General features: G+C 39.1%; 1 protein-coding gene across 1 annotated transcript in view; it reads right to left on the bottom strand.

Annotated features, from left to right (window-relative positions):
* LOC140316988 (intermembrane lipid transfer protein VPS13B-like) overlaps positions 1 to 14,735 on the bottom strand; it is a 292,443-nt gene that overhangs the window by 159,117 nt on the left and 118,591 nt on the right. The window contains exons 19-20 of the mRNA XM_072395068.1: positions 13,893 to 14,002; positions 10,589 to 10,721 (exon numbers count right to left, since the gene is read on the bottom strand). Of these exons, the coding sequence (XP_072251169.1) occupies positions 10,589 to 10,721; positions 13,893 to 14,002 (243 nt within the window). The remainder of the gene's footprint in view (positions 1 to 10,588; positions 10,722 to 13,892; positions 14,003 to 14,735) is intronic.

Here is a 14,735-nt window from a genome sequence, read left to right as displayed (position 1 = left end):
GCATCCAGGTGCCTTTTGCACTAGGGAGCTATGAAATAGACTATTTGTCATGATGCCTACAATCAGCGTTGAACTGCATGTTTTGTACATTTGGCAAAGTATATTTTCCAATCTACGTTTTCCTTCATTGTAACTCTTCTGCTACATTTTCTGTGTGAATTATATACATCTAATTCCAAGGTTCCTATGCTAAATACCCACATGGTGAATGATGGCAAAAATTGCTTTTGACAGGACAGATTTTGTTTTATGGAGCGTTTTTCATTAAACTGCTGTAATGCCAGTGGGTGTGTGTTGGAGTTGTTCTATTGGACTTCATTAAGGAGCGGTTTCCTATTCAGCCCTGCTGAGGATCCGTAGAGACATGACAGAGCATGTGAGCTCTGTGGCTACTGCTCTCTGTCATTTGATCCAGTTTTCTAGACAAGGCAGAAATTCCTCCACCAACAGGGTATGCTCTTTGAATAAACATGTACAGTAAGCCTAGTGTGCTTTTTCCTTTTCGAAATAACAAGTCAGTAACGATGCGCTTGTGTGTGTATGCTTGGTTGAGCAAAGTTTTCATTCAATCAGAGATTATCTATAGCTATATCATAATCTTGTCTTTTTTTTATTCCAGTTTCCAAAATAATCTACTACACACCATCTTAGTATTAGCAGGAAGAAGGAGTGGAACTTGCATGACTAAAAACTGGCAAATTTTTAAATGTCTGTGAATACATTTGAAAGAAAAGACTGATTTTAAATAGTCTTACAAACAGCAGGTAGAGCTAAAATCATTCATATTAAAACACCCCTATTCTGCATTACATTTAAACCCAAAATCAATAGTAGCTTTCAAAATCTATCTTGAATCATTGTGCTCGATCAGTCTATTTCTACTCCGTCCTATTTATTTATTCATTAATTAATTTTCATAAAGGTCAGAAGTTTAGTATCAAGTTGCATTTTTCATCTATAAAACCTGGCAATTGCCCTAAACCTGGCAGACCTTGACCCAAAAGACTTTGGGGGTAAGCAGCATTGTGAAAGCTCTTCCCCGGAGAGAGTCTGTTAGGCCAATCAGAAAGTGTGCTAAAGTACAGCATAGGCTGTAACAACGCAAGGCTACTCTGCATTAAGCTCTGTGCTTGGTTTTAAATACAATTCCAAGACTCTATCTGCTAATCCTGGGGTCATTATTTGGAATAAAACTGCCATATCTTGTTATAGTGACTTGGCGCCTGCCATTTTTGCAGAGAGGGTAAAGAGAGGGAAAACGAGAGAGAATGAGAGATGCAGACAGGGACAGAGAATAAGAAAGAACACAAGAGTTCTAAATTACAATGGAAGAGAAATAGGGAGGGAGTGCCCAATGCTCTTAAACCTACCCAAGCCTAATAAGCCTTACGAGTCCTCTTAAAGTGGGGTTATTCCCCCTACCTTGTGCCATCTCAGCCACGTCCTCGTTTTCACCCTCTGCTTACCCATTAGGCTAATTTGTTATTGGCCAAAGTTTGACTATCTCTTTTCCTTGCCTTTCCTAATCTGTTTTGCTCTCACTGGCCTCAACCACTCCCTCTGCCCATCTGTGTCAGCACTCAGCTGGTTTGTGGAGCTGCCAGTTCAGTTCCCTATAAACGTTCTTGTATTCTGATGGTGATTATTCATCCTCTTTAACAGCTCCATCACATCTCCCAGCAATAGAATGGCACATGTGTTTGAAGTCAACAGCCGGAGCATGTGTCAAGTGATCAGAGAAAATTCAGAGACCAGAGTCCCATTACAACACTGACTTTAAGGCAAGAAACAAATCAATGTTGCCTCATTTCACAATGTCCAACACAACACTGCCACAACAAAGTAACAGGGCTGTAAAATGTGTGAGGGTGTGTGGTGTGGTGGGTGTAAATCATTCAAATGTGCAATTTACTATTGAACACACGTATGACAATACAAAGTCACTTCATCCTCGATCACACTGAAACGCTAACATCATAACAAAACCAGTAAAATTTCCACTGCTAATTCAATTTAACATTAACCACGGCAACAAAAGTGCAAAGCATCCATACACTTTTCCCAAGTGGTTGAGCAACTCAACCATGAAAACAACCTCCCTGAGGGATTTCACATTTCCTCATGCCGCCTGCCATCTTTGGTATGTTCCCTATTACAAACGGTTTACAGTGAGTTGAAGTGTTGTATATTCTGTAACAGCTGCGTCCATAGGAAGCAATTGGGCTTTTTAATAAAACTGCCTTCTTATTTCTTATGGATGAAAGTTAGGACTTAATTTATATTATTTACATTAGCTCCATTTGTTACAACATTGAGGAAGACCACATTAAAAAGTAGTGTTGCGGCAGGCAGAGTTTCTGCACATAATGCAAAACAATACACACTGCACTGTCTCTTCTTCTGTGCCCTAATAAGTCAAGGTAATTGTGAAGGACGACTTGTCAGTTTGTGTATGTGCAGATAGACTAATTAAGAGAGAATTTGTAAATTCCATCGTCTAAATTTACTAACCAATGTACAACTTCATATGCAAAGATAATCCTCAACAAGATAGAATTTCTGCAGGCCATGCACATATGACACAACATCTAAAGAAGTTCAACAAAATGACATGTCTTCTCTGTGACACCGGGAACTTTTAAAACATCCCATGTGAAATCATCTTCTCCCCTCCTTTTACTCCGTCATCCTGTCACTAAACCCCCACTAGCCAGTATACTAATCCACGCTGCATCTGATGAACCACAACTCAACCCCAACTTCCCCCTCTGCTCCTCTTACTTAAACCCTAAAAAACCACAGCCAACATCCACAGGGCCTAATACCGTTATCATTCATGAAAGCAGAGACGAGATTCATAAGGACACATGCATTCCCCACAGACCTCTCAGTTCATTCTGGCAGTCAATCAGAGGTTTGTATGGGCTCATCAGTGTGCATAGGCCAGAGACATTATAATGTGACGAGTAGAGTCCCCTGCAGGCCACAACCATTCTTTTAAAGGCGGTAGGGATTTCCATCTCATTATTCCTCGTTTTTCGTGTTTTCCTTCCCCACACCGATCATCATTACCATGACAAATTATTGACTTTACCAGAAAAATTAAACTATATAAATAACTCCACAATGAAAATATTATCCCCCTCTGAAAAGCACACAGCAGCCAATAAAAACCAGCCTGATTTCAATCAGGCTACTTGGGCTTGGAATATAGTTATGTATGACTGCGCACTTCTGTCTGATGTTCACTCATCAGTTCCCTCTCTTTTACATATGTATATATTAGTTTCACTCAGCTGTTTATTCTTCCAAAATGTAGCAATTTGTCTGCTCTGTTTCATGGCTAAATCACCCCCCGCTCCCAGTTTTTATTGATCTATTTATTTATCAAATCGTTTATTTATTTTTGTGAGCAGTCCAGCCTTGACTATCACCAGATATTGTCTCTGACCTTCCAGACCGACAGTGTGAAAAATACAAATGTTTCCATTTGGGTTCATCTCTTTTGGGTCGCTCTAGTAAACAGGCAAATTACATCTAATCCCATCATCCAGACCACAAGCAGTCAGGAACAAAGACAACAATTTTCATTCCAACCTTTAGAGAGCAAAGCCAAATATGAGAATATATTTCTCAGCTAAAGAAGTATGTTCTCAGAGAGCCAGCAGCTAATTTTAGGACTGAAAAGAAAAGCCAGTGAGATCATTACTCTGGTAGATGTTAGAGAACAATGAGAAGCTTGGGACTTGGGAGGCTCTTGATCAGAGACACGGTGTTACTGCCAACCAGAACATTCATTAGGGACAAATAAAGAAAATACTTAGAGGCTAGTTTTATGTGAACCAATTTGTGGCGTAATTGTGTGGGCAGACAGAAATCGACCTCAAACTTAGGAGAAATGACTTGTTTTCAAAGTTGTCTTTCCACGGCCTCTCTTGTAAAGGATAATCACACAAAAAAAACGACTGTTAACACTTCTGGGATGATGTTACTAAGCAACACTCAAACAAACCTGTGATGCAAGTTGAATGATCAGTGTTTTATTTAGAAATTAAGTCAAAACCTCAGGCTCTACAGTTCATCTACCAGAATATTCAGTCAGATCATATATTTGTCCAGTAACAGGCAAGGCAAGGCTTAATACTTACTAAGTACTCATTAAGTGTACAAAGAATGTGTCATTATAAAAGACAGACCAGTTCAAACAGCACCAGTCTAATTTGCAGACTTTGTGTGTTTAGTAGCATGACAACAGATCCTATGCATATACAAAGCGCTGCGTTCAAAATCAACGTCAACATCACCCACCAGAACAGGCTTTAAATCATTTCACCCAGGTTATGTTCGGAAAGTTAGCAGTGTTTTCTAACATCTGCTCCTCGTATCTATCGTGTGCAATGATCAAATGCAGACACAGAGGAGAGAAAGGGATAAATATTTTGTTGCCAAAAGGAGCTGAGTGGGTACTAGTTGAAAGACTTGAGCTGTCCCACGGCTCCAGTATGATATCACCTCAATGCTTTTTCTTTCTTTTCTTTCTTTTTTTTAGGGGAAATGATCTGCATTCAACTGGTTCTGTGTGTCTCTGTAGATTTGACAACACATTAACAAGCACCCACCAAGAGGAATGCAGGAAAGTCCCCCCTGATTACTGCAAAACTGTAGCTTGGCTGAATGCAGTAACAGAACAACAACATCTGCATCACTAAAATGTCAAGCATTGGTTCAAACAGTCAACTGGAAGCGAGGACATCTAGCTTGAGCAATGTTCTGAGAAGTCTTTGACCTCACAAAACTCTGAAAATGATTTCCTTTCAATGAGTTGGGATTTATTCTGTTAATTGCCCCAGAGTGATATTGGGCAGACATCAATAGCTTCAAACTATGAAAGTCAATAGGCAAAGAAAAAGGTTCCAGTTGCCAATTTCACTGGGATTTCAACAACTGATGTTTTGCACTGTACAATATTACAAGGACCAAAATTATCAGGGCAGAACAAAATAAGGCAACATTTCACATATCTAGCACATAGGGTCGTTTTATCTTGCAACCTTCATTTTTGATCTGCCTACTCCAATATATGGTTAACCTACACAGTTCAGGTTTGCCATGTTGGTAATTTCTCAGGGGGCAAGTACAGTATCCATGTTGATATACAGTTTAGCGTGAAATGTCATGCAACGCAGTACTCCTCACTACACATAATCAGGATAACCTTGTTTTCTTTTGTTTGTTTGCTTTTTTACGCTTCTTTTTCCCCTTCATTATGTTTAAATGTGGGCAACAGCAACACGGAACCAGGTGGAGTCACTACTGTATTTGGATTAAAGTTAACCCATTACAATCTGAGGCTTTATTTAAAAATGTCTTCTAATCCCGAGGGTTTTCTGGACATTTCTAGTTTTTTTTTCCCCCTTCAGCCATTGAAAAACAACAAACGTAAGATGAAAACCATTTGAGAGGTTCAACATTCTGCTTTTATTGCAACTGACCTTCATGTTTATCAAAGACAGCGACATAAAATGTCGATGCAGCACATGCATTTCATCGGACACTGAAAGGTAACTCACCAGATGAATCGGGTCAAAAATGGATTGCAAGATTTCATTTGGAAAATTTCTAACATCAGCAGCACCTCATTCACTTGTGGAATATCTTGAAACGTGTCTATTCAATTGGTGTAAAAAGTCTTTCAGGAATTTCCCCATTATATAATTTCCTTTTGGGAAAAAATTAGTATTTTCTTTTTTTCATTTCATTGTAGAACTATCTTATAACAATATTGTAAATTAGTCAGCAACAGTGTAATATTATTATGGCTCCTTTAAGAATCACACAATGTCTTCTTGACAGTCAAGTTGAGCAGCAGTACCAGTAGCAGTCCAGTTGGCTGACTGCTGCTGCTGAACCCAAGCTCGATCTATGTTTATTCCTCATGCAGCCCTGTGAATGGCAGCTCATACACGTTTTGACTCCATTTGGCAAAGGACCTGCAAATCTTTTCTCTGTTTACCCAAACAAATGACTGAAGACTGAAAAATAAAACGTTGCTGCAGTGATTACAAACTCCCTTTGAGTCCTCTGAGAAATGATATGCCTGCAATAAACCCACAAATGAAATCGACCTTGTCTTACATCCGGACATTCATTTGGAGTCATGTTAAAACAAGCACATTACATCTATGAAGGAAAATGCCAAATCATAATTTAGAAAAAAAGCACGTTGCCTTGCGTACCTGCCCCAAAAAAGGGAATAATCTTTGTCTTAAGGCAATTATTAATATGCATGAAAATCTGTGTTGTAGCTGATAGATTGAGATCCATCAATTCACAATGCTAATTTTTCAGTTACACTCAAATCATCTTTACACTTAAGTGAATCATTCATGCTTACTAACTCAATCCAACTTAAATATCTGGATCAAATGTCCTGGAGTGAAAGCATAGTGATTTCAAATAGATTCCAAAGAAATCGTCAGTTTATTTGAAGAGGGAAAATGTCCATTAAGATGAAGTGCATCTTATCAACAAGAAAAAGCAGATGACTGCTTTATGTCCTGCTAGCAGTCAATATATTATCTAAAATAAAGTTGAAAATAGTTAACTCATAACTAAACAGGCTTGAGGGTCAGATTAATTTTTATTGAATCAAATAATTCATTTATTTATTCTAATAGACATCCAGACCAAATAGTAGGTCATCTTTAGAAAACTCACCCACCCATCCATATATTCAGAGTTTCATTGAATATATTCAGAGTTTCATTCCATATATTCAAGGTTCATTCAATATATTCAGAGTTTCATTCAATATATTCAAGGTTCATTCAATATATTCAGAGTTTCACTCCATATATTCAGAGTTTCATTCCATATATTCAAGGTTCATTCAATATATTCAAAGTTTCATTCCATATATTCAAAGATTAATTTCCTGAACGGCATGCCATAATATATATATATATATATATATCGTGTGCATGAACTTTTTTCTTTTTTTCTTTATTCACATTTTTCACTGACATTTCTTTCTTTTTGTCCCTTTTATTTGTTTTCACTCTTTTTCATATTCCTGCATTGTTATATCCAGATAGGTGTTGCCATTTCTTTTACTCTGAACCACTAAGGTTTCAGCCACACTCTCCTCTGAGCCAGTCACATTTCTGCATGAGTCATTGGCTTCCTCTTTATGTACATTGCTGTTTAAGGAGAAGGCTGTCACTTGTTTTTACTTTAGCTCTACATCAGGGTCTGCTTCAGAACAAATCATTTAGGATCCAATTGTATTACGTATTGTCTCACAGTTTGTTGCAGCTCGACTGACCCTCCTGTCTGGTGTCAGAATCTCACCAAGTCGAATGGTCTCTTTCCTCTTTGGTCAACAGGAAGCAGCGTCTGCGACTTTCAGAAAGAATTTCTGATTTCGATCTTTCAAGTCACCAACCCCTTTACTTTTTCATTTTCTTGATTCATATTTTTTTTTACATTAGAAGTTTCACCTGGTTTTTCAGGTGCATCAACGGTAGTTTTTCAGAAATGTATCTGAGCCCTTGTAGTGATTTCCCCTTAATAGGTTATAAATGGATAAATGAAATGATAAGATTTGATTAGCTTTTAAGGAGTTCTTCCGGTTTCTGCTGTTTGACCTTTAGGTCATTCAAATGCTGTAACGGTTTAAACGTTCTTTGCCAAAATGCTACAGTGATGAGTCAGGGTAAACAAGCAAGTAATACTTTGCTGGGAAATGTGGCCCCAACTGGAGTGATGAATCCCTGTTTTGTTTTTTTTTTCGCCTTGTGGCTGTAAATAATGCTGGATGTGTAAAACGTTCCACCATGTTTTGTTAGGTCCTTTGACATTTTGGAGTCTAAAATAGAGTTCTTTCCTTGCTCGTTTCAACAGCTCACAGCCGAAAAGTCATGCTGCCATTTTCTTCTCTTGTTTTTTTTTTTTTCCTTATTTCATTCAGTCCACACTGATGGCTTTTTCATACCACAGCATATTTGCTTATTCACATCTCAACAGTATATTTTCTCATTTGGATTGTCAGTAAACAATCACCTTGGCTCCAACATTGCACACAAAGCTACAAAAGGCTGTAGTTTGTCAGCAACACTCTTACCAGAGTACACTAGCTGTCAGGGTGTTGTCCATCACTGTTACTGCTCCACAGTATTTCTGTCGAACTTTTTGTTTTTCTGTCGGTCTAGCTTGTCTGTTTGTCTTCCTGCAAACTTTCTGCTCTTTTTTCATTGCCTTTTCTTCTGTCTGACTCATCCTGTCTGGATTTTTGTCATTCTGTCTGCCACCAGGTCTGCCACTTATTGTAGATAAGTGAAAACAAAACCTGGCACGATCTTAGTATTAACTAACACACACAAATAAAAAACACTCACACATGGTGATTTGGCTGTTGTGATTAGTTCAGAGGACAGCACATCTGGTCCTAAATTGTGTCTGTTGAAGTGTTTAGTGTTGGATATATTTGTATATGGCATCTCATTGTTGGACTACATTAGTTGGTCAGAAACAAATACTGAGTCAGACTCAAGATCTTTCTTATCCAAATATTTCTCTTGCAAAGTGAAAACAAGACACTGGTAACTAGGTGCTCATGTTCTGTTTTGTTAGAATTCAACCCTCGGTGCCCCACTCCAGTTTTCTGTGTTGGAATAGAGCTGTAAGTAAATGAAGAGGCTCTTTTCTGGAGGTTGGTGTGGTGTTACAGGAGGAGATGTAATGAAAAGTTACAAATTGTTTCCACAAGCAATCAGGATAAGAAAAGGGCAGAGGCATTTAGTCCTTGTGGTTTTAATTGTGGTGAAACTGTAAGCCTCCCTGCAGTCAGAGGATCTTGATGGACCACAGCTCAACACTGAACACTCTGTGTTTTCCATACTCCAAACTCCAGTTCCACCTTATCCTGGTTATATAATACTGCGTTCTTCCTGTCATGTTTTGTTTCCCATTCAAAAATGACTTTGTCATAGTCCTAAAAAAAATAAGTGAACTCCCTTGCATCTTGTTGGTTTAGGTTCACGTGGAAAACTGAAAATGCTGTTCCAATTAACTTTCACTTAATTATTCATTATTGCTCTGATTCATCTTAAGAGTGATGAATGGAATGTTGATATCTACTATTTTTGTTTGGCTGACTATGTTTATATAGACATCTGGCACTCAGACAATTGATTGGCAGACTGATTTAACCTGATCTTTATCCTTTTATTAGATTGTGGTTGTTTAGCGCTGAAATGATCTTATTCTCTTTGCTTAGACAGGTTGGATAAAATTCTACCCAAACCTAACTTCATATGTTATACCTATTATTGCACACAGCTGAATTAAAGTGAGAAACCTTAGGCTTTTAAATGGGTCATCGTCGTGGCAATAGCATGTGAGGTTTCTGTTTTTAAGTAGGATTTACCCTTTGCAAAGCCTTCCTCCCACCCACTTAACTAAATATTCAGCCTGCATTGCCGTTTTGGGCCACTCCTGAGAGGTGGAAGGCATGCTGAGGTTGGCCTGATAAACAGCTGCCTGGCCTGTTATCGTTAGTCTGCCACGACTTCTTCGTTAGAAGAACTGGCAGGGTTATCGGGAGGATTTTGGCCCGTACATGCATTCGCCAGTGTGTTAATGATGCCCCCATACTTTAATATTCCTCCTACGAAATTCCGAGCGGACTGACTCATTGCCATTCGCTTTTCGCCACAGTATCCACACCTTAGACAAGATGGCCGCAGGCACTTCCGTGAAGTCTGACGTCAGTCAAGTTTCATTCAATATATTCAGAGTTTCATTCAATATATTCAAAGTTTCATTCAATATATTCAAGGTTCATACAATATATTCAAAGTTTCATTCCATATATTCAAAGATTAATTTCCTGAACGGCATGCCATAATATATATATATATATATATATATATATATATAGATTTAAAAATAAAAATATAATTGAATAAATATAAATCATCATTGGGCTGCACGGTGGTGTGGTGGTTAGCACCATCACCTCACAGCAAGAGGGTTCCAGCTTCGATCCCTGCCTGGGGCCTTTCTGTGTGGAGTTTGCATGTTCTCCCCGTGTATGCGTGGGTTCTCTCTAGGTACTCCGGCTTCCTCCCACCATCCAAAAACATGCATGTCAGGTTAATTGGTGACTCCAAATTGTCCTTAGGAGTGAGTGTGAGTGTGCATGGTTGTTTGTCTCGTTCGTCTCTATGTGGGTCCAGGGTGTACCCCGCCTTTCGCCCGATGACTGCTGGGATAGGCTCCAGCCCACCCGCTACCCGATTGACGGTATAGAAAATGGATGGATGGATAAATCATTCACCAAAACTTAATGAAATGCCCAATAACTGTTCTTAGGTTTTGTAAATTGTATTAATTTGTGCTTAGTTATTAATTCTTCTATGTATTTGTTATATTTCTACATTTATTCAGCTATTTTCTATGCATATTTCCTCACTTTATTTTCTTATTCTTATGCAGTTATTGTTTTTAGTGGCACACCTATAATTTCCCATAATGTCTTTATAAGATGCACAGTTCCTCAGGCAGATAGTAGGGTTAGTAAACCTACCTGTTACTGTCTTGGTTTTCACTGGGCTGCTGGCATAGTCCGAGGCCTGATTGGAAGGCTGCTTGGCCAATGGTGTGCTCCCTACTGACACCTCATCCTCCCTCCTCTTGGCCAGAGAAACTGGACCTGGATTCTGCAATGACATCACAGCATGACTGAGCACCCATGGAAATTGAATATGTTATTCTATTCCAACGTGAATGTGCTTGTGAAACTAGATTTTGCTTTAATTCAGTCCTTGAAAAAAAAAAAAAAACATCCCATCAGGTGTGCGAGTAAATAAAACCATCAAAGCATTGTTGACCGTTGCCCTGTGATAACTCGACGACTTTCAAGCTCTGAGTTAATCAGAAAATACTACGCATAAGCAAAAAGAGTACCAGAGAAGAAAAATACAGCAGAACACAACACCGGCCTCCAAGATCAACAGAAACCAGTGACAGCCCGTTGTTTTTTTTAGCAGTCTCCCATGCAGGTCACTCACTCACTCACCCACCCACACACACCCAAACACAACACACACACACATATCTTGACTGTTAGTAAGATGGCTGAAAGACAGAAGAGTGGAAGGTAAAAAAAATAAGGTCTAAAATAAGAAATAATGTGAAATCCCTCTTAGTGTCAGCCAGCAGTACAACGAGGCTATGATGCAGCTGCATAAGGCAGCAGGTCAACCGTGTATTGCAGCCCCTGTATCAGTGCAGTTGTTTTTCATCACCAGGTTGAGACCCAGACACATGGTGTGGTTGTGATTAAAAATGGGCTCCCAAATGTGAAGCAACTGAGTGAGGTATGAGGTATGATCCTCCAGGGTTCTTAGGTCTTATTTACATAAACGCAAACAAAATACTGGAGGGATTAACGTGAAAATAATTCAGTTCTGTTGAAAACAAGACTTTCAAGAATGTACTAAAATTATTCTGTGACTCCTTTGCCCTTGTGCCATGATTGAGAGTTTATTATTGTTAGCATGTAGGTATATGTATACTTCGGTCTCACCCCATGCAGAGTGAAGGATTTTCAATCAACCAATGCAGACTGGCTTGCAGTCCTCAAAAAAAAAAAGCTAACGGTTGAAGAGGGAAGATCACAACAATTTCATTGCAAAGAGGACAAAGTGCCAAAACAGCAAAAGATGAAGGCACTCAGACAGTAGCTGCATCAGATGAGCTTCATCATTTCTGACAACTGAGCTTACTCCACCAAGAAGCAAATCTTTGTCCACTTTGAGTTCGGTCTTTCCAGCAATAACAAACTCAAGAGCAGCGTTAACCTCAGCTTGTTCTACAACTATCTGAAACTGGGGCTGGTAAGTAACATAAAACGTGTGTTTGCAGAGCTATGCAAGCCAGGATATGGAAGTGCCGGTATAAATGGGCCCAAATTCTACATGATTTTCTCTTATGCAAATTAGTATGTGTGTGTGTATTATGGAGCCTTTGCTTGGAGCCTGCCCAGCTCATCACTTTGTCTGCCCACCAACCATCTTTGCTGGTTATAATACATGCTGGTAAGAAGTTGTTTATTGACCTTATTGGAAACCACATATCTAATTTGGTTTAGCTGTATAATTTGGTGAATCTATACTCGAGTTAAGCTTGATCATAACACTTCCAGTACACAAACCGCCAAAAAAAGAAAAGAAAAGAGAAAATCGTTTTATTATTCTGTTTGTAAATTATAGTTTGCAAAATATTCAGTTAGACATACAGAATACGTTTTTGGCAACATTTTAGTCAAAGGCAGAATCTATATCCAATAACCAAGGTTCATTCCACTCGACATAACCCACATAAACTCCTTTTACCAAAGAAATGGGGAGCTGGGGGCATTAAAAATGGACGATTTGGTTCCCAAAGATTTTTTTCTTCTTACTCCTTTTGCCTTCATTACTCATTTCCCCAGCCATCCCTCAACTTATCTGATTTCTTCCGTTTCCTGCTCACTCGGGTTTCAGTTTACTTTTAATTCAACCTCACCTTCTCAGTACTGTCCTCTCCTCTCTGCTCCATACTCTGTCTTACATTTCCCCATTCCTCTGTGATTAATGTGATTCCCCTCTCAGTTGTTTGACATCCACTGATATTCCTAATTGTACTCTCTTGCAATTATTTTTTTTGTGCCTTTTGTTTTCATTTCTCTATTAAATACGCTCCGTTCATGTCAGATATGCTTCCTTGTTCATACCCCAAAATGTTCCCTCCCTTGTCCTGTTTTCCTCATTTTTCAGTATGACCTGGAATACAAATGGAAACAAGTCTCTGTCCTCTCCATTGTCCTTCACATGCCATTGACCGTCCTTCAGCTGAAGGCCTCTCTAAACTAGCCAGGCCTTGAGAAGTGGCCCTGACAGACAGCTGAGGTAGACAGTTTCCCACAAACACAAACGTGTGCTACAGCATGACCATAAACACAGAAAATTACACAATCTTATATATAGCAGCCAGTGTTGTGTATCTTTCACATTGGCTGCAGTTCATATCATAACATGTGCTTCCCTTGTACAATTACAATCTCCAGAGTAATTAGGCCTCTCTTTTTTGTCTGATACACACATATAACATATATATATATATATACATATATATCTTTCCAGACTACAAGGGGCATAGAACAGAGCAAGATTAAAAGTGTAACAATACAATACATTCAAGGTGAACCTATGCTATGTCCAAGGCAATCAAACCGACTGCGTCTGTGTACGTGTATGAAGTGCGGGCACAGAGCATTCAGTGTTCATAACCATCACCATGACCCATCAAATAAACAGAGAGAGAGACTAGATGGAAGACAGGGAGCAGAACACATGAGGAAAGGTAGCTGGGAACGAAGTCACGATAAAGGGAGGAGGAAGTACAGATTTACATTAACTTGAGACTTTTAGCTAGAGCAACTCCAAGACATGCTGCAGTAGTTATTACTGCAAATACTTGATAAAAGCTTAGTACGTTTTAAACGTGTGAGGTTCCTGCACAAAGGAAAATAAAGAAAATTGTTTATGGATCATGGTGAAATGGAACAAAAGATTGACTTTGATTAGTCCAGTATTAGTAGTTAAGTACTAAAATCTAAAGTTGAAAAACAAAATGCTAAAGTATTGCCTGAATAGGATGGCTGGGCTCATCCTTAAATATGGGGTAAGAAGCTGAGACATCCAAGGGGAGCTGTGATCCATTTTTAGCCAGCTGAAACGGCGGTTTGACCCCATTTAAGCAGCAAGAAATTGGATGAATTAATGAATCACAGGTCTGTAACACAAATTGACAGATATCGTTCAGAAACATGAAATGGGATCAAATACCGGTTGCTGTTTCCTGCCGCTCCCTTTGTGAGGCTGATACAACAACCATGTGCAGAAGATTGGATCCACATTGACAGCTATGCCCTGGACACTGACCAGCAGAACTGCGCCTGGAAAGCACAAACACATAAAGAAAGGGAAAAAATAAATGTTTCAACCAACTAATTTAAAAGATCAAAAAAGAGTGGAAGGAAACCCATGATTAAGAAGAAAAAAAGGGGGCTCTTAATGATTAGAAGCCAAGTTTCTCAGGCACGGGTTTGACAATGTTACAGTTCATTAATCAACGCTGCCAATTCAAGAGGATCCAGCCAAAGATATGGACAAAATGAGTGGAGACCACTCTGCCTCCTACTAGGAGAGTGATATGAATCACTGAAGTCAATGTACGGTAATAATAATGTTAAAGTGACTAGGGCAAATCTTCTCAGACTGAGTGCCAGGTTCTTGCACTTCGGCACAGCACAGAATACACTATCTCCTAATGACCTGCTGGTGGGTATCAAGACTGCTTGTTGGAGAGCAGCAAGGAGCACAGTTTGTTTCAATTGTGCTGTTCAAAGTGGTATCACACTAAGCCAAGAATAACATTTTCTTTTGATAAATTTCAATGAAACTCAAAACTTTCTCTGGGTTTTGGTTTACTCTTAAAAATAATCTTTACCAACAATAAGCAGGCCCTGAGGTAATGCATTAGGATCATATCAATAATGATTCCCATGCCGGCAGGATTAGTGCAGAGTCTCTGGCGTGCCGTGGAATGTCCCAGAATGACGACAGGAGGATGTTTCAGCTCTAGACGGTCTTTCAGCAGTTTAATGGAGCTTTGGACAAGACTCCGGT

The sequence above is a fragment of the Leuresthes tenuis genome, unplaced genomic scaffold (genome assembly GCF_036924035.1).
Source record: "Leuresthes tenuis unplaced genomic scaffold, fLeuTen1.0.hap1 SCAF_10, whole genome shotgun sequence".
NCBI lineage: Eukaryota > Metazoa > Chordata > Actinopteri > Atheriniformes > Atherinopsidae > Leuresthes > Leuresthes tenuis.
This window is presented reverse-complemented; position numbering and strand designations above follow the sequence as displayed.